General features: G+C 51.8%; 3 protein-coding genes across 9 annotated transcripts; 2 read left to right on the forward strand and 1 right to left on the reverse strand.

Moving 5' to 3' along the window:
• The first annotated feature begins 1,346 nt into the window (after positions 1-1,346).
• ADAMTSL4 (ADAMTS like 4) lies at positions 1,347-12,486 on the forward strand. Of its 7 annotated transcripts, XM_059930312.1 has the most exons (19): positions 1,606-1,706; positions 4,046-4,279; positions 4,493-4,550; positions 4,862-5,217; positions 5,402-5,766; positions 5,959-6,083; positions 6,323-6,425; positions 7,194-7,330; positions 7,702-7,906; positions 8,134-8,306; positions 8,460-8,571; positions 8,676-8,861; positions 9,057-9,186; positions 9,524-9,728; positions 10,061-10,237; positions 10,555-10,761; positions 10,854-11,033; positions 11,308-11,452; positions 11,603-12,486. In XM_059930312.1, the coding sequence occupies exons 2-19, from the start codon at positions 4,260-4,262 to the stop codon at positions 11,737-11,739; spliced, it is 3,021 nt and encodes a 1,006-aa protein (XP_059786295.1). In that variant the 5' UTR covers positions 1,606-1,706; positions 4,046-4,259; the 3' UTR covers positions 11,740-12,486. The 7 variants fall into 7 exon arrangements, with proteins under 7 accessions (XP_059786281.1, XP_059786295.1, XP_059786261.1 ...); XM_059930298.1 differs by lacking the exon at positions 1,606-1,706 and adding an exon at positions 1,347-1,456 and having other exon boundaries at positions 5,402-6,083; XM_059930278.1 differs by having other exon boundaries at positions 5,402-6,083.
• On the forward strand, positions 2,535-3,301 carry LOC132364730 (uncharacterized). The gene is given in 10 exon segments (XM_059920826.1): positions 2,535-2,658; positions 2,661-2,742; positions 2,744-2,843; positions 2,846-2,917; positions 2,919-3,071; positions 3,074-3,106; positions 3,109-3,156; positions 3,158-3,177; positions 3,179-3,228; positions 3,231-3,301. Coding segments are annotated over 10 exon segments (753 nt in total).
• A 9,264-nt stretch (positions 12,487-21,750) lies between the features above and the next one.
• Positions 21,751-26,577, reverse strand: MCL1 (MCL1 apoptosis regulator, BCL2 family member). The gene is made up of 3 exons (XM_059930344.1): positions 25,801-26,577; positions 25,207-25,454; positions 21,751-24,738 (listed from the first exon to the last, which is right to left on the reverse strand). The coding sequence occupies exons 1-3, from the start codon at positions 26,489-26,491 to the stop codon at positions 24,622-24,624; spliced, it is 1,056 nt and encodes a 351-aa protein (XP_059786327.1). The 5' UTR covers positions 26,492-26,577; the 3' UTR covers positions 21,751-24,621.
• Between the last annotated feature and the right edge of the window lie 7 nt (positions 26,578-26,584).

A 26,584-nucleotide genomic window follows, 5' to 3' on the forward strand; every position in this document is an offset into this window, starting at 1 on the left:
TACCCGCACAAAATAACAGGGGTCTTAGGGGTTCCCAGCCAGCTTACCCACCATCCTGTGGGCCTGAGCTTGGGTAAAAAAATTGGAAAGCAGGCCTGGGCACCTGGGACTCATTTGTCTGTTCTATATCATTCCAATTCAAATATTTCTTTTAACTCTACAAATAAAAAAAAACAAAACATAAAAACAAAATATGAAAAAATATAGATGACACAAAGTAGCCTAAAGTTCTTTCCTTGTGTTGAAAAAACTTAGGGATTTACTGAGAAAACAAAATATGGATGTTAAACTTCAAATAAGGGTATACCTGTTACACTTCAAAGCATTTCAGGGCTTCCCTGGTGGTCCAGTGGTTAAGACTCTGCACTTCCACGGCGCGGGGCGTGGCTTGGATCCCTGGGTTGGGCAACTAAGATCCTGCATGCCGGGCGGTGCCGCCAAAAAGTTAAAATAAATAAAATAAAATAAAATACTGACAAGTCACTGAAAAAAAGCCAAAACCTTTCAAATACTGAGTAGACCCAGCAATACAGGACCGTGGTTCATGAATAAATGGCAAATACAACTTTAAAAATAGTAGTGACCATTTATTATCTACTTTGTCATACACTTTCATGTATATTATTTATTTCTTTAACATAACTAAAAACATAGATAATGCTTGTGGTTAAAAATTCAACAGCATATAAACATGTAGAGTAAAAAGTGAAAGGCTGTTTTTTTTTCTCTCCCAACCCCACAGCCCCTGCCCAGGTGTTGCCCCCAATTCCGAGTTTGGGGTGTATTCTTCCAGATATAAATGAATAGACAGACATATCTCCAAGCTTATTCTTATATATCAGATTAGCCCCATTTTACAGATGAGGAAAGTGCAGCACAGAAAAGTTGTAGTATTCATCCAAGACCACAGAGCTGATAAGTACTCGAGCTGAGATTCAAATCCAGCTCGTCTGATTCCTAAATCAGCGCATTCCTTCCGCTGTGCCCTGTGTGTAAAATTTTATGGATGAAGAAACCGAGGCCCATAGAGGTCCCTGAGCAGTCAGAACCACATGGTTCACAGCCCAACTCGGGAGAGGCAGGGGTGACTGGGCTTGCACGGGAGGCTGCGTGGAGGAGAGGGCCTGGACCAACGCGGATCTGGGGTCGGGCGGGACCATCTCGGTCCAGCAACGCCCAGATCTGGGGCCCGGGGCTCGCCCACGCCGCTCGGGTACAGGCACCACCCAGCCCCTTGGCGCCACTCGCGGCCGCCTGGCCTGGGCAGGCGCAGCGCTCGCACCGCCCACTCGGAGCCGGTCTGGAGGCCGGGGTCCGGGAGTCCTGAACTCCAGCCGGGCCTGGGGACAGCCCGGGAGCGATGGCTCCGTCCGAAGCGAGCTGGGACCCCCTCGGCTTCGCCCCCTCGAGCCGTTGGCGGGTCCCGGGCTGGGGTGGCCAAGGCCCGAAGCCCGGGGTGGGTGGCCCTGGCGGGTAAGGGGTTCGGGGTGGGCCGCCCCGACCCGGGGGCCGGCTCGGGGCGCGGGCTGGGCGCGTGGCGGGCGGGTGGGCGGAGCGGGGGGCGGGGCGAGGGCGGAGCCGCGGCCGGAGGCGGCAGTGTCCGGAGCCGGGCTCAGGGGCAGCAGTGGCCGCCGCAGAGCAAGGCTGCCTGGAGAGAGCGCCCGGGCGCGGAGGGGTTAACGGGCCGCCGGGGCCGAGCAGAGCAGGTACAGATCTTCCCTGGGACCCCCGGCCCCGGCCGCCCTCTCTTCCCGGTCCCGTTAGACCCCCCGCCCTGCGCGCACGCGCCGTCCCTGTTCCCTGCGCCCCGCGGTCGCGCCCCAGCCACGACCCCAGCCCCAGCTCTTATAGCTTTTATAGCCTCGGAAGTCCCTGGGGTCGAATTCCTGGGGAGGGGTTCTTATCCCTTGGAACACTGGCCCCCATCACTCGGGCGGAGAATCAGCCAAAATTCCTACGAAGTTACAGAGTAAAATTGGAAAACGTAGCCAGGACCTCCCGGCACACGCCCGGCACCTCCTGCCCTCCTCCTCTAGATGGGTGCTCCTGGAGGATGTGTTCCCCTCATCCCCCAGCCCCGCCACTCTCTTCTGTCCTGGAGTTGGGGGACAGGGACGCTATGAGGGACGCATGTGGGTGCCCTTGATCCAGCTCAGCCTGACGACTAGAAAGGAAAGATGCCTGTTGGGATGGGCCTCCAGGACCCAGGAGTGGAGGGCCCAAGGAGGACCAGGGAGTTCTCATCCAAGATAGGGACTCTCCAGCTAGCCCTGGAGCCTGCTGTGGGGCGCCCTGCCCCGCAGCACCACCCATTTCCCAGAGGCGGGTCCCCTGGGGGTGAAGGGGTTAGTTCTGCCCAGGTCTCTCTTCCTTGATCTTCACTGGCCAGTGTGGAGGTATGGCCGGGAGGAGCTCAGGTTTGTCTAGACCAGAGTCAGCCTGGCCCAAGAGTGACCACTTCTGACCTCTCCTTTCTTCACCCTGGGCAGTGAGACACACCAGATGAGGAACATGAGAAGGGGTGAAAACCACAAATGTGTATCTGTTTCTGCAGGGGTGGAGGGGGAGTGTCGGCCCCCTGCCCAGCTATGCAGGGGGTGGGGTAGGACTTTTCCAGAGAGGGAGCCAGGCCTGGCCCTGGCCCCAAGAGCTCACGCCACCCCACCCCTTACTTCTCCAGGGAACTGCCAAAGCCAAACCCAGCTCAGGACAGGATTATGTGTACTGGGTAGACCCATGGAGAAAGAGGTAGCAGAGAGAAGCAGAGGCAGAGAGGGAGTAGAGAGGGGACCCGGACCCGGCAGCAAGAAGCGGCAGTGATCATCACCCCATCTCTCCTTCCCTTCAACCTCCAGTAACAGAGTCAGGCAGAGAGCTGAAGTTTTGGGTGGAACGTTGGCCCTCCTCTGGAGCCCCTACCCGCCCCCCCCCCCATCAGGGCGGAGTTGCTGACCTCAGTGGTCAGCCCAGCCAAGGGAAGGAGCAGCCATCAGCAACCCCCTTCCCAACCCCAAGCAGCTGAGGAGACCCTGCAGCTCAGGCTCAACCACTGTGATCCCTCCCTTAACTTCCCAAGTCCTGGGGTCTCAGGGAGGGAAGTGGGGCTGAGAGTTACTACCCCCAAGCACATTCCTGCCCTTCCCTCTGTCATTTTCCTGCCCCTGAGCTGGCCCACCTCGGCATTAGCTCCTTGGATTCCTCTCCCGGGTGCCTTTTGGATCCAACAGAAACATTTTTTTTTTTCCTGGAAAGCAGAACTCCGAGCAGCATGAGGAGTGGGGGTGGGAAGGGCTCATTGTGAGCAGGAAGGGGCTGGAGGGCAAGGGGGAGCGATGGGAGAGTCAGGCTTAGACCAGGGGAAGGTTCCAAGCTCCACTTCCCCAAGGATCAAGTTTAGACTTCAGGAGGGACTTCCTGGCTCTTCAGAAGGTAGACCGTGCATGACTGGGGAGCAACGGCATCTCTAGCTGCATATCCCCTTCCCAGGTTTCCCTAGCCCATCAGAGTCTTGCCTGAAGTAAGGCCTCATTGATCTAATGCTGGATGCTGGCCCCTAGAGGGAGGTTAAATCTCAGTGGGAAAAATCACCTGCTTCTCTAGAGATTAAACCATCAGCCCATTTAGTTTATCCCTTGACTGGAAAGTGTTTGAGGCAGGCAGAGATGTGCCTCAGTGTTCCAGAAGGAGCTTTATTAGCTAAGAAGGGAAGAAAAAGCTGGGAGTCAGGTAGGAAACGGAAAGCCCAAGGGGCTTCCAGTCAGCAGCTCAGAGGGGGTGTCTGGTAAGTCCTCATTGAGCCTCCCTCCTCAGCTTTCCAGGACCTCTGGGAGGGCAGGAGGGGGAGCCAGATGAAAACCATCTTAAGAAAGATGCGTGTGCCTGAGCTGACCTAGAGACAGTTCCTAGTTAGGACATGGAGGAGCTGAGAAGTTCCTGCAGCTGAGGAGGGGGACTGAGCCTGAGTTGGGAGGCTGAGGGCAGACCGCCACCCCTCCAGCCTGGGAGGATGGACAAGGGCAGTGTGCCTTCTCCCTCCCTCCCTTAGGATCATAAAGGGGTGGGCCAGTCTTCACCCATCCATTCTCACTCTGAGATGTCCTTCTGAGGAGTCATCCCTCCCAACCCCCAGCTTTCTGGAGACTGGACCAGGCAGGCTTCGGTCCCTGCAGAGCGCATCCCCCACCCCACGCCCAGATGCCGGAGTAGAGTTTATTTCCGGTCCCCTCCTCCCTGGCCCCGGGGCCATCAAGGGAGGAGCGATGGAGAAGTGGGCGGGCAGGTAAGAGGTGGGGCGGCCCTGGAGGAGGGATGGCTGGGTCTCTGGAAGTGAGGGAAAGGAGCTCTCTGGGAGGGGCTGGGGGAAGTGATGAGTAACTTCTGATTTCTGAGCAATTGGTATCAGGATGTGCGGAGCCTCCTTGGGCTGAGGGCGGTGTCGTAACACCTCCTCCGGCTCCCGGCTGACACCTTCACTCCTGCCTTTGGTTTGCAGGTCCCGGTTGTGTCTGATGCTGCTTCTGTTCCTCCCTCAGCTCTGCCTGGATCAGGAGGTGAGCCAGGGACCAGAGACTACGATCCTTTCCTCTCCCTGCCTCCCTGCTTCCCACAGTCTCCAGGCCGCGTCTGCATTTCCCGCAGCCTCTGATAAGCCGCGGCCCCTTTCTCTCACACTTGGCCCTCCCAGCCTCCCAGCCTCCCCAACTCCCTAACTCCTTGCCAAATCACTTCAAGTCCCACCTCTGCTACTGAATGTGACCTTGGGCCAGTCACTACTGCCCCAAGCCTCTAGCGTTGGACTAGATATTCTGTACAGTTCCCTCGAAAATCATTCTAATTTTGGCTGAACTTTTTGTCTACACAGGTGTTGCCTGGGCACTCTCTTCAGACACCTCCCGAGGAGAACCAGGGCCCTGAGGGTGTCTGGGGTCCTTGGGACCAGTGGGCCTCTTGCTCCCAGCCCTGCGGGGTTGGGGTGCAGCGCAGGAGCCGGACGTGTCAGCTCCCTACAGCTCAACTCCACCAGGGCCTGCCCCTCCCACCCCGGCCCCCAAGACATCCAGAAGCCCTGCTCCCCCGGGGTCAAGGCACCAGACCTCATACTTCCCGAGAAACCCTTCCCCTGTACAGGCCACCACCTCGGGGAAGAGGTGGCCCCCTTCGAGGTCCTGCTTCTCATTTAGGGAGAGAGGAGGCCCAGGAGATTGAAGGAGCCAGGAGGTGAGGGGTGGGGCTTTGAGGGAAGAGGCGGGGCCTTAGGCAAGGGGCGGAGCTAGGGATGAAGGAAAGGGGAGCAAAGGATCCAGCATTTATAAAGGCTTATCTTTGGTGCTAGGGAGTCGCCTGGGGAGGCAGGCTCCGAGGTAGCCAGCGCTGTGACCCCACGTCTGCAACACTTTCTCAGGTCCCGGGTTCGAGACCCCATCAAGCCAGGAATGTTCGGTTATGGGAGAGTGCCCTTTGCTTTGCCGCTCCATCGGAACCGCAGGCACCCCAGGAGACCGCCCAGCTCTGAGCTCTCGAAGACCTCAGATCTTCCATCCCTGACTCCAAGAACAGAGCCATCTTCTGCAAACCACACCCCGCAAACTGAACTCCCTCCTACTGAACCGTCTGCCCACACCCTGTCCCCCCCAGGAGAACCCCCAAGCCCCGAAGCTGCTCAGACAGAGATGCCCTCTAGAACCAGGCCTGCCCTCACACGGCCCCACCCCAGAGCCCAGGCCTCTGGCACAGAGCCCTCCTTGTTCCCTCCATCCCCAGGAGAAGGTAGCTCCTTTCACATGTCCCCTCAGCCAAGAAGGCCAAGTTCCCAGGGTTGGGCCAGTCCCCGGCTGGCAGAGAGACACCCTAATCCTTTCCTTTCTGTCCCTCGGAGCCGAGGCCAGCAAAGCCGGGAGCACTGGAGACCTGGGGGGAATCTTCACGGGTCCCTCACGGAGTCTGTCCCTCACTACCCAGATGGCTGGTTGCCTCTGCTGAGTGCTGGCCCCCATTCCAGCCCCCTCTGGAGCCTCTTTGCTCCCAGTAGCCCTGTCCCAAGATGTTCTGGGGAGAGTGAGCAGCTGAGAGCCTGCAGCCAAGCGGTGAGTTCCTTCTTGGACCCCTCCCAGACTTCCAATTCTGCTTCCCTGACCCTGAGCCTGGGTCCTCAGCCTGTCAGATCTGGACCTGAGGGAGAAGGGCCTGGCATCTGACCTCTTCAGGGTAGGGACCTTGGAGCTCTTCCATAGACCTGACCTGCCTCCCTATCTCCCCAATCCAGCCCTGACCCACACCCCCATTTTCCTCCCCAGCTTTGACTCCTCTGTATCCCCCACCTCAGCCCTGCCCCCCTGAGCAGCCAGACCCCCGGGCCCTGCAGTGTGCAGCCTTTGACTCCCAGGAGTTCATGGGTCAGCTGTACCAGTGGGAGCCCTTCACAGAAGGTGAGGTTTCTAGCCCACTCCCTGGACAGGGGGGCTGGAGATTGGGGGATGATGGGGAGGGAGACACTCAGCCCCTCTTTTACTTCTCTGTAGGCTCTTGTATTTCTCCTGTGTCATATTGTCTTCCTTATTTCCCAGTGCTGGGGTGAAGAGACAGAACAGGCCCAGAAAGGGCTGGGGGTTTCAGACAGAGCCCTAGCTGTCAGATGGCAGTGTATGGTCAGCAGAGGGGTCAGGCTAGGAGGAGGGATGTGTCCAGAGGTGCCCTTTGGCTGGTCTCCTCTGGGAAGAAGCCCAACCCAGGAGGTGGGATGGATGTGACATGAGCAGGGTATGGTCAGAGAGATCCTGTCCAGTGGTGACAGCTTGGTGGAGGTACCCCATGGATCCTGGACAGTGTTGTATCACTTTCTCCCAAGTTACCATCCATCCGTTTGATTTTCAGCCTGTGTCACCTTGACACAAGCCCTTATGAGCTCTGAACTCACATAATCATAGTTTCACGTATCTGTCCTCTCTCAGAGCTCACAACCCCTTTTCTGGTCTTAGTGACCTCAATTGATCTGACCCAACTTTTGTGTGACCCTCAAACTGACCTTTCAGAGTACAGAATTGTCGTGTTCCCTTCATCCACAGTGACCTCGGCAACCTCAGGATGCCCTATTGCTAATATGAGGCAAGCCAAGCCGCTCTCAGGGCCTTGGGTTCTTTCTCAGTTAACCTCCTGCCAGGGACCCCAGCTAACCACCCTTCTACCCTGTCTCTTAGTTCAGGGTTCCCAGCGCTGTGAACTGAACTGCCGTCCCCGTGGCTTCCGCTTCTATGTCCGTCACACCGAAAAGGTCCAGGACGGGACCCTGTGTCAGCCTGGAGCCCCAGACATCTGTGTGGCCGGACACTGTCTGGTGAGGGGGGACGGGGTGCGCACATGGGGAGAGAGGCAGTGTTAATAACTGCTACAGGCACACACACAGAGTCTCCTTGCTCATCATCACAATGGCAAAACACCAGACTCAGGTTGCAGAGAGGAAAGTTCTTACCTGCCAAGCAGGGCTGAGCAGAGTCAAGAGTCAAACTGCAAGAAAGACCCCCTTAAGCCCATCCAAGCTTCCCAAAGGCTGGCTGGGGATGGTGGGGCTGACAGAGAACCTACAAGTCTCACTTATAGTGCAAAGGTCAAGGCACGCGGTGAGCTGAAGGCTCCAAGACGACCAGGCCAGGGTTGGAGGTGGTGTCTGGCTTCTGGCAGCCCCTGCCTCACTCCGCTTTCCCCCAGAGCCCTGGCTGTGACGGGATCCTTGGCTCGGGCCGGCGTCCAGATGGCTGTGGAGTCTGTGGGGGTGATGATTCTACCTGTCGCCTCGTCTCGGGGAACCTCACTGACCGGGGGGGCCCTCTGGGCTATCAGAAAATCCTGTTGATTCCTGCTGGAGCCTCCCGGCTCCGGATCGCCCAGCTCCGGCCCAGCTCCAACTACCTCGGTGAGTCCCTGGGTTCCCCGAGTCTTGGTCCCCCATTCCATTCCTGGCCTATTGGCTCTGCCCTTCACACCCCCATTCAGCACGGCAAATGAGCCACCCGGGAAGTCAGGGCTCCCTTCCTCCCTCCCGCGTGGGCACGGGGTATGTGGGGTTCTGTGCTGTCAGGGAAGTGGTGGGAGAGGAGGACAGTATGACTAACCTCGCATGTCCTGATCTGCCACCTCCAGCACTTCGTGGCCCTGGGGGCCGGTCCATCATTAATGGAAACTGGGCTGTGGATCCCCCTGGGTCCTACGCTGCTGGCGGGACTGTCTTCCGGTACAGCCGTCCTCCTCGAGAGGAGGGCGTGGGAGAGAGTCTGTCCGCGGAAGGCCCCACGACCCAGCCTGTGGATGTCTATGTGAGCGAGGGGCCTGCGCCTGGGCTGGAGGAGGAGGCCGCCCCACTGCCTCTCCTCTGAGGGGAAAGCTGTGGGTCTCAAGATGGGCAGAAGGCTAGTGGATGCCCCCCTGGCCACCCCCAAACATTCATTACCTTCTCTTTTTCTCCCCAGATGATCTTTCAGGAGGAAAACCCAGGTGTTTTCTACCAGTATGTCATCTCTTCACCTCCTCCAAACCTTGAGAACCCCACGCCAGAGCCCCGTCTCCCCCAACTCCAGCCTGGTAAGACTTTGATCCCCAGACCTAAAAGGAGGTGGGGAGAGGCTGAGGGGAGCTCGAGGCAATGGGGATGCATCTAATTTGTCTACCCGACTCTCCCTGCGCAGAGGTTTTGAGGGGAGAGCCCCCACCTGCTTCAGTACCCCGCCCTGCCCGCACCCCAGGCACCCTCCAGCGTCAGGTGCGGATCCCCCAGATGCCCGCCCCGCCCCATCCCAGGACACCCCTGGGGTCTCCAGCCGGATACTGGAAACGGGTGGGACACTCTGAGTGCTCGGCCTCCTGTGGAAAAGGTGAGACTTCACGCACCAGCCTGTATTCCTGGCACCCTCAGCCCAGATCCCCAGCTTGGCACTCCTGACCCCATAGCCTGGATTGTGGGTCCACACCTTGACTCTGTGCCGAATCGGACTTCAGTGCCTGGGACCCCACTGACACTGGATGCCGGGCTATCCTGCCTCCCCTGGCTTCCCTTTTATCCCTTTCAGGTGTCTGGCGCCCTGTCTTCCTCTGCATTTCTCGTGAGTCAGGAGAGGAACTGGATGAACGCAGCTGTGCCGTGGGCACCAGGCCCCCAGCCTCCCAGGAACCCTGCCACGGCCCCCCGTGCCCACCGTAGTGAGTGCACCCCACGGGAGGGTTAGGGTCCTAGGGACACGATGGTTGCCCCGGGGAAACACATCCTCGCCCCCATAGGATCTCACCTGGACTCTGCACTCAACACAAGATCTCCTGGCTTCAGAGAGACGTTATTCAGTGAGAAAGGCTGACATTCCATAGACAACAAGGAAACCCTGAGCCCCACAAGGGATCCCAGACTCCAAATATGCCCACTCTCCTCTGAGGGGTCCCCAGCCCCAGTCTGTCGTCCCCTTCCCCAAACATGGCAGCCCCACACATCTCTGTTTTTGCCCTCTGTGTCTCTGTCCCTTCCCCTCCCTGCCCACGCCCATAGCTGGGAGGCCGGCGAGTGGACGTCCTGCAGCCGCTCCTGTGGCCCCGGCACCCAGCACCGTCAGCTGCGCTGCCGGCAGGAGTTTGGGGGCGGCGGCTCGTCGGTGCCCCTGGAGCGCTGCGGACATCTGCCCCGGCCCAACATCACCCAGCCGTGCCAGCTGCGCCTCTGCGGCCGCTGGGAGGTCCGCTCCCCCTGGAGCCAGGTGAGTGGCCCCAGGCAAGGAAGCTCTTGGAGCGGGAAGATCCTGGAGGCGTGGGCACCAGTGAGCTAGAGCAGTGGTTTTTCCAACTCCATTCTAATCAGCAGAAACTTTTACAAATGAGATCTCATGTAGAACCTCCATCTGTAAGTCTGCGAAGAGACAGAACTCGGGCTTGGGGGCCCAGAGCCCCATACTCAGCCTGCTCCTCAGCCCACGAAGCCCTGTAACCGCTGAGCCAGGCATCAAAGGCAGATCCTGGTCCAGAGGCCCCAGAGCTGGAGGCTGGTGAGGCAGCCAGGAAGCCCAGGCCTGAATGCCCCTCGTCCCCTCAGTGCTCTGTGCGGTGCGGGCGCGGCCAGAGGAGCCGACAGGTCCGCTGCGTCGGCAACAACGGTGATGAAGTGAGCGAGCAGGAGTGCGTCTCAGGCCCCCCGCGGCCCCCCAGCAGAGAGGCCTGTGACATGGGGCCCTGCACCACAGCCTGGTTCCACAGCGACTGGAGCTCCAAGGTGGGGCCCACACTCCCTCAGCCGAGCCCCACGCCCCCGGTACCCCCACCCAGGACACCCTCCCGGGGCCTTTCCAGCACGGTTGCATAAACGTTGATTGAGCAAGCACCTGCCGTCTGCTAGACACTGCTGATGTTGGGGACTCAGAGAAAAACTTATGCTGACATCCTGACCCCTGCCTGGCAAAGTTTCCCCGTATCTGGCTGGTACCCCTGGGGCATTCCCTAACTCCCGGATCCGGGATGTGTCTGTCCTCAGCCCCCTCCCCTTCCCCTACTTGTCACTCCAGCCTCCCTTCACACTCTGCTTCCCAACAGTGCTCAGCTGAGTGTGGGACGGGAATCCAGCGACGTTCTGTCGTCTGCCTCGGGAGTGGGGAGACCCATGGGGAGGGCCAGGAGGAAGCAAGGGCAGGAGCCACTGAGCAGACCTGTGCACCAGGAAGCCGCCCCCCTGACATGCGTGCCTGCAGCTTGGGGCCCTGTGAGGTGACGTGGTGCTGGTACACGGGGCCCTGGGCAGAGGTGAGCTGAGAGCCCGGGAGGGGGCCCGTCGGTGGGATTCCCTGGGGGGAGGTAGGAGTAATCCTGCTCTCCCTTCCCATCTTCTCCGTCAGTGCTCCTCAGAATGTGGCTCTGGCACGCAGCGTAGAGACATCATCTGCGTGTCCAAACTGGGGACTGAGTTCAATGTGACTTCTCCTAGCAACTGTTCCCACCTGCCCAGGCCCCCTGCCCTGCAGCCCTGTCAGGGGCAGGACTGCCAGGACCGATGGTTTTCTACACCCTGGAGTCCGGTGAGTGCCTGGCACCCTTGCCCTGCTCAGCATGGACTTCCAGGGGAGGGGAGGCTTCCCTCCTTGTACCTCCCTCTGTGCCCCAGGCTAAGGCCAGCGGCACTTTAACTTGTCCCATTTCCTAGACCAGGAGGACAGGTGGGCCCCCTCCACGTGGGGTTTCATAATGCTCCCGGAGAGCCCCCCAACTCCTTTCAGAGGAGGAGGAGGCCTGGGGTTCAGGAGGAGCCTGGGACACAGCAAAGGTCTGATTTGATAGCTGGGCTCTCCCCAGTGTTCTCGCTCCTGCCAGGGGGGCATGCAGACAAGGGAGGTCCAGTGCCTGACCGCCAACCAGACACTCAGCATCCGATGCCCTCCTCACCTGCGGCCCTCCAGGAAACGATCCTGTAACAGCCAACCCTGCAGCCAGCGCCCAGGTAAAGAGCTCCCTCTCCCCAATCCCCAGCAGAGCGGAGTTAGCTGAAGTGTGGGTGGAGATTAGGAAGGACGAGTGGGAGTGGGCAACACACCTCCAGCGGGATGGATCTTGGTGACTTCTTGTGCCCAACGGCCTTCTCTGTCCCCAGATGATCAATGCAAGGACAGCTCTCCACATTGCCCCCTGGTGGTGCAGGCCCGGCTCTGCGTCTATCCCTACTACACAGCTACCTGTTGCCGCTCTTGCGCCCATGTCCTGGAGCGGTCTCCCCCGGAGCCCGCCTGAAATGGGCCCAGGAGGCCCTCTCCTCGTGGTTTTCTCATGCCACCATCAGTCACCTGTCAGTCAGCCCACTCTGTACCCTCTGGCTCTCTAGCCTGTCCTGGTCTCACTAGGGACGTCCCCCAGGGTGGTCAAAGGTGGCAAGATGACGGACAGTAACTGTCAGGACGTGTGGTTGGGTCTGTGCGGTGGTGTGATGGTGTGTGTGCACATATGCCCCCAGATGTGTATCTGGGCCTGTGTGGATGTGTGTGCGCCCATAAATCTGTATCACTTCTCAAAAAGAAGTTACACAGACTGAGAAGGAACCGGGAGAGGGGACAATGCCTGTTTCCGTGAGAGTTTTCTAGGCTGAAAGGAAAGCAAGTTTGCAACTCTTTGGGAATCTGAGCTACTTAGAGCCTGGCCTCCCCATTAATCCCAACTTTGTGTCCTAAACCTCATTTCTCCTGTTCAGGCCACACATCATCTAAACCATCCTTTTGTCCTCTGACCCTTTCTCCCCTTACTTAGTCTCTCTATCCCTCCCTCTCATAGTTAGCTAGGGATGGGGTGAGCCATTGCCAATCCTGCTTTTCCCCAGGAAGAGAGACTATCTCCCCAGAGCAGGGACCAGCTGGGCAGAGGATGGAAAAGAGAAAGGTTAGAATAAGACACCCTAGCCCCTGCTCCCGCTCCCCACCTCCTAAAATGGTTCCCACCCCAGAACTAATTTATTTTTTATTAAAGATGATTATGACAAATGAGAAACAGGCTCTTCATTGTCCTCGTGGGAACCCAGCCATACAGGCCACCTAAGCAAGCAGTGTGAGATCAGAATGAAGGGTGGGAAGGGGAACGGTACTTGGAGCCCAGGTGGAGAGAGTTTGGGTCCAGAAAGGCTAATGAGTGAGCCCCAGTCACCTGAGACCAGGAGCCTTGGTCAGAGAGGGAGAGGATCCTGGCCGACCTCAGGCCCTGCAAGTTGGTCATTGACCACTAGAGGTCACCACTTCTCCCAGTTTAGGTATGGAGTTGGGTGCTTGGGTCCAGAGCTGAAGAAGAAACTGCTTGGCCTATGGTGGGTTTCTTGGTAGGCTGAGTCTTTCTGTACAGTCTCTTCGAATCTAGTAGCACTTTTTTTCCCATCTGGGGCTGAGCTGAATGGCGGCTGCCTTTTCAGGGCTCCTTTTTCCTGTTCCCTTTCTTTGGCCCTGCCTTCCTGCCCCTCTCATCCTTTCTGCTATTACCCATTTCCCTATTAAGCTCTTGGTTTATTGCTTTTTATAGGGTGGGAGGAAAGGAAATGATTCACACCCCACACCCCACACCCCACACCCCTCTCCCTCAGCAGAAACGGCCGGAGGAGGAGCCTGGCCCGGCTCTAGGGGACTTGGGGGTGGAGTCGAGGGTGGAGCCAAGGCAGTACTGGATGTCCTGCCAAAGACACATTCTTCAGAGATGTCTCACCCTACTCTCCTCCCTCCTCCCTCCCCCGCCCATGTCCACTCTCAAGGTAAATAGCTTGCTAGAGGTGGTGTGAGAGTGGGCAGCCTTTTCCGTAACACAGATTCTCCCTGACCCCTACAATTCTGAGGTCTGAGTCCAGATCTCCACTTGTGGAAGCCAGACTTCCCAGGGGTCCCCATGCCTAGGAAGAGGGGAAGTGCAATAGAATTGAGCTTCTCTCCCCATTAGAAGCATCCCTCCCCCATCCCCGCGCCTCTACAAGTCTGGCCGAGTAAGACCGTAAATAAAGGACTGCAGAAACAGCTGAACTCGGTGACTACTGTTTCCTGAGCATGCACACCCAGACACCCAGACACTGGGCAGGACCCCAGAGTTGCCTGAGGAGACAGGACTTCTCTGCTCTGGCAGCTCCCTCACATCATACTGTTGCCTTGGGAAGCAGGCTTTCCCTGGGTTGGAAGTGGCTGAGAAGGAAGACTCCGGACAACATCTTGGGAGGACAGTGCATGAGGAAGGAGGCAAAAGAAAATGGGGGGAAAGGAAAATGAAACTGACTTTAGTCCAGGGCGAGGAGTAAGGAAGGGGGTACAAGGAAAGCCCAGTCTTAGTGTCTCTGCTTAGTGTAAAGAGAAGGCATCAGATGTGTTTCTCTCTTTGGTGAACCCCTTAGGGGATCAGAGACGCGGGGGGACCAGGGAAGTGGGACCTGAGCCAGCCCTGTAGATACGGAGGGCTGAAGGCGGAGCCCTGAGACCGAGGGAGGGGTGTGGTGAATAGCTGGGGCCCTCCCAGCGATTCCTGGAAGCTGAACGCTGGGCGGTGGCCCCTGCTCAGCTGACTTCCCCGAAGTTCCTCCTCCCTCTTTGGGCCTCTCTGGGCTGTTGCCGGGCAGGTTTGGAGTTTGGCCTGAGCCTGAGAACCAATCACAGGTGGGGAATGCAGCCACAGCCCCTCTAAGGGCTCCCCCAGCTTCAGTAACTCCCTTCTCTTTCTGATAGCCCCCAGCTCCCTCATAGGCTCCAGCCTCTGACTGCTCAGGATGTGGGCTTTCATCTGGGAGGTCGCCCCCTTTCACCTCATTTTAAAGCTAGGATTCAGTGCAGCCCCTAAGGATTTTTTTCTCTGGTCACTGAGGTCAGTATTGGGGGGGGGGGTGTCAATGTGAAAGTTTTCAGGAAGGGAAACCTGACCCCAAGCACCCCTTTTCCTGGCCCCTTAGAGGGGAGTAGTGTGGCCAGATACCTCTTTGATGACCTCTGAAACCCTCTGGAGGGCTGGGAGAGAGGAAGCTGCAACCCAAGGTCAGGGAGATGTGCTAGAGGGGCCCCTAGGTTTGGTGCCCTGGGTGGAATTTAGGGAAGGACTCAGAGGAACTGGACCCCTGAGAATCGAGGTGGGGGTGGGGTGGTGATGGGAACAATCTTGATGTGCACAAGAGAGATCAAGCGTGCAGAAGGCCAGCAAATTGCTAGGGCTTCTCGTTTTCTCGGTGTTTGTTGGGGGAAGGGGATTGTGGTTCTGTGTCAGTGGACTTAGGGGTGAACTTGTGAGGTCTCAGTTCAGCTGGGTCAGAATTCCTCTCCCCTCCCCCCTCCCAGTTTCCCCAGGGTAATTACCCACCCAATTAAGCTTCAGCCTTCAGACTAAATTTAGCTTCTATACTTCCCCAACCAGGGGCCTCCCTGCAAGCAGGTGCTCACAGCTGCAGGGGTGAGTCTGAAGAGACCCGACCCACACTCTTCACTCATCCAGATTCAACCTCTGTGGTTAACTAGGAGTGAAGCAGAGCACAGGGCCCCAGTTGCTGACCTACGGCATGAGTGTCTCAACCTGAAGACACCCTCCCTCAGGAGCCCTTTAGGGGAGGATCTCGATAGACCTGGAGGGCGGCAGGAGGGCAGAGGGATGAGAGTGAGAACAAAATGCAAGGAGAAGGTCCCTTCCAGATTCCCTCCAACCAGATCCTCTTTCATTTCCTGTTTCCCCTTCTCCCCAGTTTTACAAACAGAGGCTTCATTTGAACTTAACACCCTTCCCCCACCAGAGTAAACTGAATCAGAGACCTCTCCTCTCCTTGAAGCATGGGGAGTCATGCTGAAGAGTACCTCAGTAGTTTGGAGGTGGAGTGGGGGCGTGGGTTCCTGCATTCCCACCCTCTCTCTGACCAGCATCCCTCAAATCCATCACCTCTGGTTCTGGGAGTTAGGTGGGTGAGGAAGTTAGAGCGGAGGGGGCTTATCTGTCACAGGCAGGTGATGAAGAGATGTCAGCTTTAAAGGGTGAGAGGCACCTTCTACAGGAAGTAGAAAGCCTCAGGAAAGTACCTAAGACTAAGTCAGTCAACAAGAGAGAAACAGTTTGGGTTAACCAAACTAGACAGCGCAAATCTTCAATCTGACTTTGGGCTCCTTGACCCTGGAGATTGGGGAAAGCTCTAGAGGGGGTTGTTTCATGGCTGAGGTCAGAAAGTAGAAAGGATTGGAGGGAGAAATGTGCAAAATTAGTCCAAAACAAGGTATGCATGAGCCATAGCAGTCAGATCCTAGGCAACCAATCAGCCACACCAGCTGAAGGGGAGGTGTAGGGATGGATGGCTAGGAACCAGACCAGAGCACTTTCTCAGCGAGCACCAGAGAGCTGTGTTTGAATGTCCTGGGAAAGAACCTCAGTGTTAGAGGAGAGATGGGTTCAATTTCAGGAATGTCCCAGGTTGGGGTTAGGATGTCTGTGTGTGTGTTGTACTCCTCTGAGCCTTGCCGGAATCTTTTTAAGAGACAGCTCTACAGAACTTTGAGTGAGGAGGAAAAGAAACTGGGGGTGAGAGGGTGGGGTTACTCATAAAAAGAAGACTGTGTGTGTCCCTGGGATCCCTAGGCTAAAAGGCAAGAGGCCCTGCCCTTGATGGGAGGGGCAGAGTTAATCTGCCCTGGAACCAGACCCCCTCTTTCATCTCTTCCTCCCTCCCCTCACTACTATTGATTCTTGGTTGCCTGCCTCTTTCATGACATCATAAGATGCCTTTTTAGCTCTAGCAGAGGAGTGGGCAACCTTTTTCCCTTAAGGACCAGCCGTAAATATTTTCGGCTTTGCAGGGCATAGAATCTCTGTTGCAACTACTTGACTCTGCTGCTGTAGCACAGAAGCAGCCCTACACAGTTTGTAAACAAATGGGCATGGCTGTGTTCCAACCAAACTTTATTTATGACACTGAAATCTTAATTTCATATAATTTTAACGTGTCACCAAATATCTTTTTTCAACCATTTAAAAATGCAAAAACCATTCTTAGCTTTTGAGCCATACAGAAACAGGCAATAGGGCAGATTTGGCTGGCAGGGAGTTTACTTACCCCTGGGATTTCTTCCATCTGGTTGAACTCCCACAATGCCCAGCCATGGAAAGTCCTGTTTGTATCCCCTCTGCTTCAAAATACAGCTGTAGACCCTTTTAATTCAACATCCTATTTATTGACATCGGCTTCTTAGTGGTTTCTCCCTGGGAATTCAATGACTTGGACATGGCTGATAGAGTAAATCCTTAAGGGACGTTTCCCGAAATTCCTTAAAGCACTTTGTTTAGTGCTTTAAGGTAAAGCACTTGTATATATTCTCTCTTTAAATCTTCTCAATAATAAGATGGGGGAAGACAATTAAATCCAGTTTACAGGGGAGAAAATTAAGTCTAGTCTTTTAACTTTTAAAATTCTAATTCCTTTGATCTGCTATTCAATTTCATTCCCACAGAGCACCCTTTATCAAAATACTCAGTTCTTTGGGCCACAGTGATCTGGAAGTTGGATGTGATCAAGTGTTTTTGTTGTTTTCAAATGTCTTTCATGACTTCTCTGCATTTTAGGAAAATCCTGTCTAAATTTCATTTTTCAACTCAAAGTTTCAAGGAATTAAAAATCCTTTCAAATATATTCAGTGTTTAGGCCCCAGGAAAAAATTAAAATAAATATACATGGTCTTTGTGTAAGGTACACACACTGTCATACAAACATAGGCTTATATATTACTAATTGAGTCACAGTTTTTTTCCCTAGAACAAACTTAATCAAAGTTGTATGTTAATTATGTTCTGGACTTAAAAGCAATGCAGCTGCATTTCTTTTTAAAATAACCTATTTCTGGGATTGCTTACCAAATCCTTCTTTTGTATTAGAGGTTTTCTTTCACTCAATAGTACCGTGATGGACTGACGTTATCTATCCATCATGGTTCATGAGGGGGGAAAGGAAGATACAGAACCTCTATCCTGTTTCAGACCTGACCCCAACTATCAAACTTTGAAGTGGGAGAAAGGGGCAAAGAAGCAGGTAATCAACCACTCCCCCACCATTACCAAGCTCCTCTGTACAGCTGTTGTTCCTTAAAGCTGAAAACAAGCCACCTCATTTCAAAACACACACACAGACAACCTCACTTCATTTCGACACGAAGTTGTTTCCCTCTTTCTGTTTGTCTACTTTGCCTCACGGAGGATTTCTGAGAAATGAAAAAAGTCACCTCCCACAGTCTCAGTCTGCAGTTTTGTTTTTTGGGTTTTTTTTTTTTTTTTGTATGATGAAGAGGAGAGACAGGAAAGGCGTACACTGGGCATACAGTATTAACCCAAAGCCTTACAAAGTAAGCAAAATGCTCTTCCCATAGCGCTTCAGCCTAAGTGGGCCCCACCTTGCCTTAGATCTGGGCTTTCAGGGTCTAGAGATGGGTGGGAACCACTCCAGGCAACCTCAGGAATAGAGGTGTGAACTGAGTATGGAATGCATGAAAGATCTGGGCATAGAGATTCAGGAATAAAATGTTTATGAAACCAATGTTTCTTAGGGAAAACCCCTACCCCCCCCCCGCCCCCCGCCCCCAAATCTGAACACCTGAGTCATGCCAGCCCCGCAGGGGTGTCTATAAAATGTGTAGCAAGATTTCTGAAACCAGCTCCTCCTATTAGACTAGAAAACGAACTGTTTTTAGGGGCACAGAATTGAAGGCGTTTCTTAATCAAAATAAAGTAGAAAACTTATCTCATTCAGGTAGAAACCCAACGGTTAAATACTCTCTTCCTTGTCTGCTTCCTTGGCTCTTTCCCAGCACACCTTGTTCCAGAATAACTTCAATAAACATACACATGTGACCACAGAGGGTGGGGGGAGGGGAGACCAAGTGGGGGTGGGGAAATTCTGAATGGAATGCAGCCCCAGCTAGCTAGGGGGCTGGGACTGAGACTTCGGGCCCTGTCTGTGGATTTATACAGGCAGAGAAGCCAAAACAATGAGCTCATGGGCAAGAATGCAGCCTGTGGGGAAGTCCGGGCAGTCAGAGCAAACGCGTTTTTGAACCAGGACGGGAATAGCTGTAATTGAGTCTCCCACGGGAACAGGATTAGGGAGAGTGGAGCCATCATTCAGTATCTTAGGGTCCAGTTAAATAACTTTTGGGGGCTGTTCTTTATTAAATTGTTCTGCAGAGAGCAGAGCAGTCTCGGGTCCATGTTCAAAAACCTGGTTCCTTTCCCTGACTATGTGAACTTCGGTGGGTGAAGATGGCTGGTGAGATGTGTGAGCGAACTTAGGTGATGCTCTTAAGACAACTTTATTCAAAGCACGTCTGCCAATGCCAGCTCCTACACCAGGATCCAGTGATGGCTATGATCCTTATGTTGTGTGTGTTCAGGGCTACCACTTTAACAAGACAGAGGAAACGGCCAATAGAGTCTATCTTCTTTACTTCCCAAATAAATGCAGTCCACCCAGCTGTGTGTATTTATACCAAATTCAGACTTCTAAGACCAAAGAGACATCTTTTTTTTTTTCCTACCAGTGTTTTCCAATACTTTTATATAAGGCCCTAAATGGAAGAAACTGAAGAGATACTACCTTCACTGGCCATGTATGGTGAAGGGGAAGGAAGGCAGGGAGGGAAGATGAAATGAGAAGAAAAAAAATTATCTACACATCTCCCCCTTCTCCTACCCCCCACCAGAGGTTCTTTCCCAGTTCCATGCTTTTGTGCATGTTTCCTACTCATTTTAAGGTCCAACCTCAAATGTTTATTTTGAAGCCTTCTTGACCACCTTCTACTTCCAGAAGTTGTCACCCTGCTTTGTCTCACCTCGTCTTATATCTTTATTATAGTATTTTGTGTACTGTTATCCTAATTATTTTTGTCTACGTTATCACTCCTATTAGACTGTGAGCTTTAACGTTGTGCTACAATTGCTCTTTCCATGGATTTGTTATGCATAAATTCTTCAGATGCATTTCCTAAAAACGAGAACATTTTCTTATATAACCACAATTAACACATTCAAGAAATTTAACATTGATACAGTACTGTCTAACATATTGCCCATATTAAAATTTTCCCAATTGTTCCCAAGTCCTTTATAGCTTTTTTCATCCAGGATCCAATCAAAAATCACCCTGCATTTAGTTGTCATGTTTCTTTCAAGTGTTCCCTGGTTGTTTTTTTTTTCCATTCTATACATAAAAGCTTACATCTGCTAACCCCAACCTCCCACTCCACCCTAGTCTTTTTTGATTGTGTTGAGGGTAAGAATTAGTCTTTTCATAACTCCAGCATCCAAAAGTGCATGGTGCATAGTAAGCAGTCCCCTGCCAGGTAATGGACAAATGAAGAGACTCAACAAACATTTGGCTGCCTTGAGCTCATTAAATGTCCCAGTTCATTGAAGTATTGAAACATTCTTAATAAACTAAAGTAACCCCTGAACAGGGGAAAAGGAGAGAAGGCAAAGTGGGTAAGAATACAGAAATCCAATGGCAGAGACAAGCCATGGAAATGGATACTTGGAAGGGGTAAAATCCAGAGTAGTATTCTTGGCCCAAACACATTTCCCAACAGTCAAGAACTATTATGCTATGCAGGTAAAGAAAGGAACTGCAAAAGAAAAGACCAGGTATAGCGTGGGAACAAAAGCCTGCCCCCCCCCCTTTTTTTTTTAACCTCACAAGAATCATTAGTAAAGAACACAGAATCCCTGAGAGGTCTGTTACATCTGCCTGCAGGCAGATTCCCAACTCCCAACTTTCCACATGCTTCACATAACTAAGATAACACTGTAACAACTTTGAAACTAAAGAAGAGGGACAGAGTTAAGCTTTCAAATCTTGAAACTGAGAAGCCTTTAAAGAGTGTGGGAGGGTTCCAGAAGACAAAGCTCTGTAATCATTGAAAAAGTGGGGCCAAAAAGAACTAGGATAAATGAAGACAGACTCAGCTGATCATCTTGAACTCCAGGAATTAATGGCCTGTGCTCTGGGCATCTGGCTGGAGCCGTGCTACACACCAGTTGTACAAATTATTTCACTTTAACTTTTGTAAAACCCTCCAGCTGTCACAACTGCTTTAAGAAAAATGTTCTGAAACAGTCTGAAGCAAGAGCTAGCACTAAAGTCGCAAAACAGGAACTGAAAGAAAAAGTCTGGTTGTGTCAAATGAGGGGAAGTGTTGATTATTTTGACTCCCTCAGTGACTCATGTTACTGGTTACCATTTGACCCAAGTTTTTAAGGTGTTAAACTAAGGAATATTGCCACAGAAATAGCTTCACATCACAACAGAGCAATGGGAGCAATAGTATTTGCACAGCAGGACTTGACCCTGACCACTATTTGGGCTCTCATGTCCTGTGCTACATTCTCCCTCCACACCTGTTCGGGAGTTCATTTGTACAAAACAGCTTTCTTTGTAATGAGAAAAAACTGCCATCTTCTGGTAGTTAGGCTGCAGAAAAAGAGGGGCTGCCAAACAGAAATGCACAAAACCTGAAGGGGGAAAAGCGCAGAATCCTGTTTGCATGATTAGCATTTGGTGCTCAGGGCTTAAAACCAATATGCAAACCTCATATTTGCACATTTCCATGGTGATTCTGCTCCCTTTCAAGGTAGCTGAAAATAAAGACAGGATAGGGCTTCTGAAATCGACTTGCTTATTCTCACCTCCTTTTTGGGAGGAAAGGGGAAAGGTACTGAAAGGTTAGTACCAACAACCTTACGGAAACTTAACTTTGGGTGTTAATTCTTCTAGCTCCTTTACTCACAAGGTTGAGTGAGATAGGGAGATACAATAACTGTTGTAGTGAACCCTCTTACCCCCAAGTTATACCAACATTTGGTGACTAAAAGAAATCGGGATGGGGATTATGATTTTTGTATTTAAATATACTGTTGCACTTTTGAACTACTCCAAAGTACAACAGTAATACATGTAATTAAAAGCCCGGGACTTCCCTGCTGGTCCAGTGGTGAAGACTCTGTGCTTCCAATGCAGGGGGTGCGGGTTTGATCCCTGGTCAGGGAACTAAGATCCCACATGCCATGCGGTGTGGCCAAAAAAATATTAAAAAAAAAGCCCAACAGCTCTAATTTGAATGAAAGAAGAGGTTATTCTGAATGGAACTGACCTTTGCTCTAAGGCAAATCAGCTTTATGGGGCTTTTGCTGCTTAATTCACCTATACTTGTTTGCTCAGCTGACTTCCCTCAGATGCTTGCCTAAGAGGGGGAAGGAAAACAGGCATTGATTAGAAAACACCCGTACCACACCTTGCATTTGAATAAAAGATTTATTATTTTCGTCTCAGGAAAAACAGGAAGTTAGGGAAACACACTACATTTTACAGCCCACATTAGTTTGTAGTTGGTCCTAACCCTTCCTGGCACAGATGTCAACAGCATTAGCTGTTTTAACCAGAACCAAGGTGTTCACCCCCAACAGAATGTACACAGACGACACTAGAGGACTGCAGGGTTTTCCCTGAGAGAAGCATCAGACAGACAGAAGTTGCTGAGAGAGCCATCTTTCCAAGCAGCCCCTCCCTTTCCATTTTGGAGGATTTGCCTGAACTATGCAGCTAGTCAGCACTTAAAACATGTGCCTCTTCTCCCTACAGAATCACCCACCCTGCCCCAAAGCACTTGGGCTCCCTAAGCCCTCACAGCCTCTGACCCAAAATAGCAACTGAAGATTCTCATCTACATTTCAGCAGTCACACCTAGTAAATTGGGAAGTGGGGCCCCTAAACTCCATCAATCTACAGCTCTGTGCTTATTTCCACAACTGGCTATGGGGAGACAGGCCTTTTTAGTCACCTTAACTAGATCTTAAGATTAATTAACTATATAAAGTGCTTTTAGGTCCTTAGAGATAGACATGATATAAATAAGTGGTTTATGATCAAGAATGATAAATACACAGATAAAAATAGCTCTAGCTAGATGACCTTAAGGCTTGGAGATGGGCGGGCAGGGCAATTGTTCCCTTATTACATTCTTAGTCATTTTATTCATGCCTATTTTTGTCTGGAGTCTACATACTAAAGGTCACCTTCAGAAGCTGAAAGTTTCAAAATGACCCTGGTTCCACTATAGAAGTTTTCTTCAGTTTACTAGTAGCTTTTATATAACTCTGAGGTTTAACAGCCCATCAATTTCTATAATTTTAAGTGAGCATATTCAAATGCAAAAGAACCTAGAGTAAGTCACCTATCATCCCCTCCTCTGAAAATCCCTAAGGGGATTTTGAAAATTTCTCCCCAAAGACAGGATTAAGCAACAACCAATAAGATACTAGTCCAAGGAAAAGGGACTCTTCTCACCTCATCACTGTTACTGTCGGCACCCATTGTACTGCCACCTCCTAAGGATAAAATTCAAGAAGGATGAAGGTCTGTGGACTCCTTGGGCGGTCACTTAGGTTCCTAGTGCCAAAAACTAAAAGGGTTAGTAAGAGTTCAGGGATGGCAAGGTAAATTTGTAGGAACTATAAATATCTGTAGAGGGAGCCGAACAAGCAGCAAATATTTCAAGGAAGGATAGGAAATAAACGGTAAGTTTGATAAAACATCAAGTCTGAAGTCCATAGAGATGCCAATGCAAAAATTTGAAACAAAGTTTGAGAATCATTAATAGAAAAGAAATAAGTATTCGTTTTATTAACTCACTAGGCTTAGACCTGCGTTTAACAAGCAAGCCTAGTAATAGCACCATGGTTAGACTATAGCCTGCTTTTCCAAGCCATCATTGTACAATTTATTAAGCAAACAAGGGATCAAATGTCTCTCATCCACCCAATGTGATCTTTTTATACATACTCCTAATAAGTCCCATTTGGAACAGCTGAAAATCTTTTAGCAAAAGCTTTGAAGATGAGCTCATGAACTCAGTTAAAATTTCACCAGTTAAATTAAGTCAAATGGAAGGAACTCAAATGAGTAGTTGCCCAATCAGAGCCCATTATTTGTAAGTCATCAGCCTGTGTGCCCTGCCCCCCCAATAAATCCTTAAAACCTTGACTCAATTATTGAAAACCCACATGTAACAAAGTGAAAGGATTAATTTCCATTCCTCAATTTCTCAGCCCCAGGTTAAAAACAAAAACAAAAAACCCAAACAGCTATTTAAGAAATACTTACCAAAATCAGATAGGAAAATTAAAGCCTGCATAGTTATGAATCAGAATTGTTGTACTACAACCAGGTTGCATACAATTACATCAGTTGGTTCTGTATACAATCTAGAACTGACTAGCACAAAATTTAGAATAGAAAAAGCTATAAGAAACAGGTTCCTAACTACAGAAGTTGTAAATTTCAAAAGGGTATGAAAAAACTAATGTAATTTCAGACTTTTCTCCCTTTACATTTCAAACAGATGTTCTGTAAAAATATATACAATTTTTACAGACGGTTACAAGTTTTTGTCTTAAAAACAGCATATTCCAGATTTGTAATTGAGCCTTAAGTCAAGTATTCTTGGCCATGACACTAGGCTAATAAACTAGGAATCACTCAAACCAAACCAGAGTAGAACAGGTATAAACATCCTGAGCATTGGACTTTCTATTCAAGAAGCACATCTAGGAAAGCTAATTATAGAGGATAAAGCTTCCCTTCACACTCTGTTGTACAGTGTTGAGGCTTCTAGTCATAGGTTCTATTACTTATAGCTTAAATCCATTTTACACATGCCGCTGGCGTTGTTAGTGCTTCTATTTTAACACTATAGAAGTTAATGGATTCAGTGGGCATATTTAATGAACTCTATGACTAGCCTGGCTACTGGCCACTTTCCTGTTCTAGGCAAAGTAATTAAAGTCTCTCCACCCTACCGTCTTCACTAAATCTAAAAGTCCTCCTCCGTGGCCTCCCAAAGTTTGCCTGTTGCTGAAACTGAACTCCGCTTCTTTCACTTCTTTCAGACAGTGACTCTTCAAGAGGGACTACTTTTCCCATGTATTTATTCCTGTTAGCCATAAGCCTCCTGCCGCTTGCTTTTCTCCGTTGCTAGACTAGAACTCCTGGAGGTTATGGCCTGCACAGCTTTAAGTCCAACTTCATAAATACATCTGATTTCACAGCAGGCGTATGTGGTTTTGGTGGCTGGAGTTGGTTAAGAGTCAATTATTGCACTTAAAAGGCTATCTTATTAGATACGCCAAACCAGCTCCTACTCCGGCAACACCTGCAAAAGCCAGCAGCACATTTCTGATGCCGCCTTCTAGGTCCTCTACATGGAAGAAGTCCACAAACCCATCCTAGAAAACAAACAAAAAGCAGTTTCAAGTATGGGCTTCCAGTGGCTTAAAAACACTATTTACAAAGAAAACATTAATTAAAATACCTAAGGTTTCCCCCCCAAACGCAATGACGAACCAATTATTATTTACCTCCAGACTGCAAAGGAGACACATTATGCAATTAAAAGGGAGGTGGGGCACGCTCAAAAATGTATTTGCTATCACGCCCAGGTGATTCTTATTTCTTAACCAGTAAAACAGCCTACAGAAAACCAGGATTTTTGATACAACAATTCAAGACAGTCATACCACCATCTCTAAGGACCAACTACTTAAATCAACATCAAGCAACCAGAGGTCCATAAGTTAGGGCGTTGAAAACCGAGTTGTACATCTTAAAAACCTTTAGCTATTCCCTCTTTCTCTATAAAATCTTCCATTTCATTTTCACTCCAAGACCCCTCCTCAACCTTAAAACAAACTTACCCAGCCTCTTTGTTTGACTAGCCAGTCTCGTTTTGTCCTTACGAGAACATCTGTGATGCTTTCTGCTAATGGTTCGATGCAGCTTTCTTGGTTTATACTCTTCAAGTGTTTGGCCACAAAGGCACCAAAAGAAATGAGAGTCACAATCCTGCCCCAGTTTGTTACTCCGTCACTGAAAACATGGACCATCACTCGAGACAAAGATTTGACATCGTCTTCGTTTTTGATGTCCAGTTTCCGAAGCATGCCTGAGAGGAAGAAAAGCATGCAGGTTTTCACGGCCTCTTTTGTCTAAACCAGGGCACGATTCGCCTGCCCACCCACGGCGGGGGAAATCGCTATTCGGGCTCTATAGAACTCAGGCTGATCCCACTTGAAAATTGACATCCCACCCTTTCCGGGCTTTGAGCAGAGCTGCCATTTCCAAAAGAATCAAGTGGGTGGAAACAATGACTCACGGCCAGAATATTCTGGTTTCTGAAATAGGATGAGAGTCATTTCAACACTGACTCGTTTCGGTTTCCACCCACCAAAGGTGGGTGAGTCCAGAGAGCTGAAAAAAGGCAGCGCGGCCTTCGCGAATAACCCCCTTACCTTGGAAGGCCGTCTCGTGGTTCCGTTGCACACCGTCCCCGACCCGTCGCAGGGTCTCTAACGCCTTCCGGCTGGCGGCCCCAGACCTGCCCAGTGGCTTCGCGTCCTTGGTGCCGGTTGCCTGCTCCCGGAGGTATCGAGAGATAATCTCCAGGGACTGCCGGTACAACTCGTCCTCCTCCTCCTCTGCTGGGGGCGGCGTCGAGGGGAGTGAGCCGTCCTTGCCGGGGCTGTTACTGGCCTCGCCGACCAACTCCAGCAAAGGCAGGACGGCCGGCCGCTTCCCTAGAGGCTCCGGCTCGCACCCGTCCAGCTCCTCCTCGGGCGACATGATGGCGTCGGAGGCCGAGGATTCCATCTCTTCGGGCGGCGAGGCGCGGCGGGTGGGCGCGAAGAACAGCAGCCTAGCGGGGGTCGCGGTGACGTCGGGGCCCTCGGCGCCAATGGGCGAGGGCCGCGCGACCCTCCGGGCGTCGGGCGCGAGAGTGGCCGGGGGGCTCGGGCCGGCGCTTCCGCCAATCACCTCGCCGGTTTCCCCTCCCCCTACCTCTCGCCCGGCCGTGGCCTCCTTTCCCGCAGCCAAAAGCCGCCTTCCTGGAGCGGAGGCGCCGCTGCCGCTATCCGGTCCCAATCCGGCCCCCCCACAGTAGAGGTTGAGTCCGATTACTGCGTTTCTCTTGAGGCCGAACATCTCAAACCGCCGCCGCCGCCTACTGAGAAAAATGGGGCAGCCCCAGACCCCTCTCTTGAAGAGCGGAAGTAACAACTGAGAGAGGCGCTCCTA

This window comes from Balaenoptera ricei, chromosome 1 (genome assembly GCF_028023285.1).
Source record: "Balaenoptera ricei isolate mBalRic1 chromosome 1, mBalRic1.hap2, whole genome shotgun sequence".
Classification (NCBI taxonomy): Eukaryota; Metazoa; Chordata; class Mammalia; order Artiodactyla; family Balaenopteridae; genus Balaenoptera; species Balaenoptera ricei.

Bases quoted from the DNA above. Each gene is read 5' to 3' on its own strand.
- ADAMTSL4 (XM_059930298.1), top strand. From the start codon at position 4,260: ATGGAGAAGTGGGCGGGCAG. The intron at 7,331-7,701 runs GTGAGGGGGGAC...GCTTTCCCCCAG, and splicing joins GTGTGGCCGGACACTGTCTG to AGCCCTGGCTGTGACGGGAT. The intron at 11,453-11,602 runs GTAAAGAGCTCC...CTCTGTCCCCAG, and splicing joins ACCCTGCAGCCAGCGCCCAG to ATGATCAATGCAAGGACAGC.
- MCL1 (XM_059930344.1), bottom strand. From the start codon at position 26,491: ATGTTCGGCCTCAAGAGAAACGCAGTAATCGGACTCAACCTCTACTGT. The intron at 25,455-25,800 runs GTAAGGGGGTTA...TCTTCCTCTCAG, and splicing joins CCACGAGACGGCCTTCCAAG to GCATGCTTCGGAAACTGGAC. The intron at 24,739-25,206 runs GTAAGTTTGTTT...TTTGTTTTCTAG, and splicing joins TAGTCAAACAAAGAGGCTGG to GATGGGTTTGTGGACTTCTT.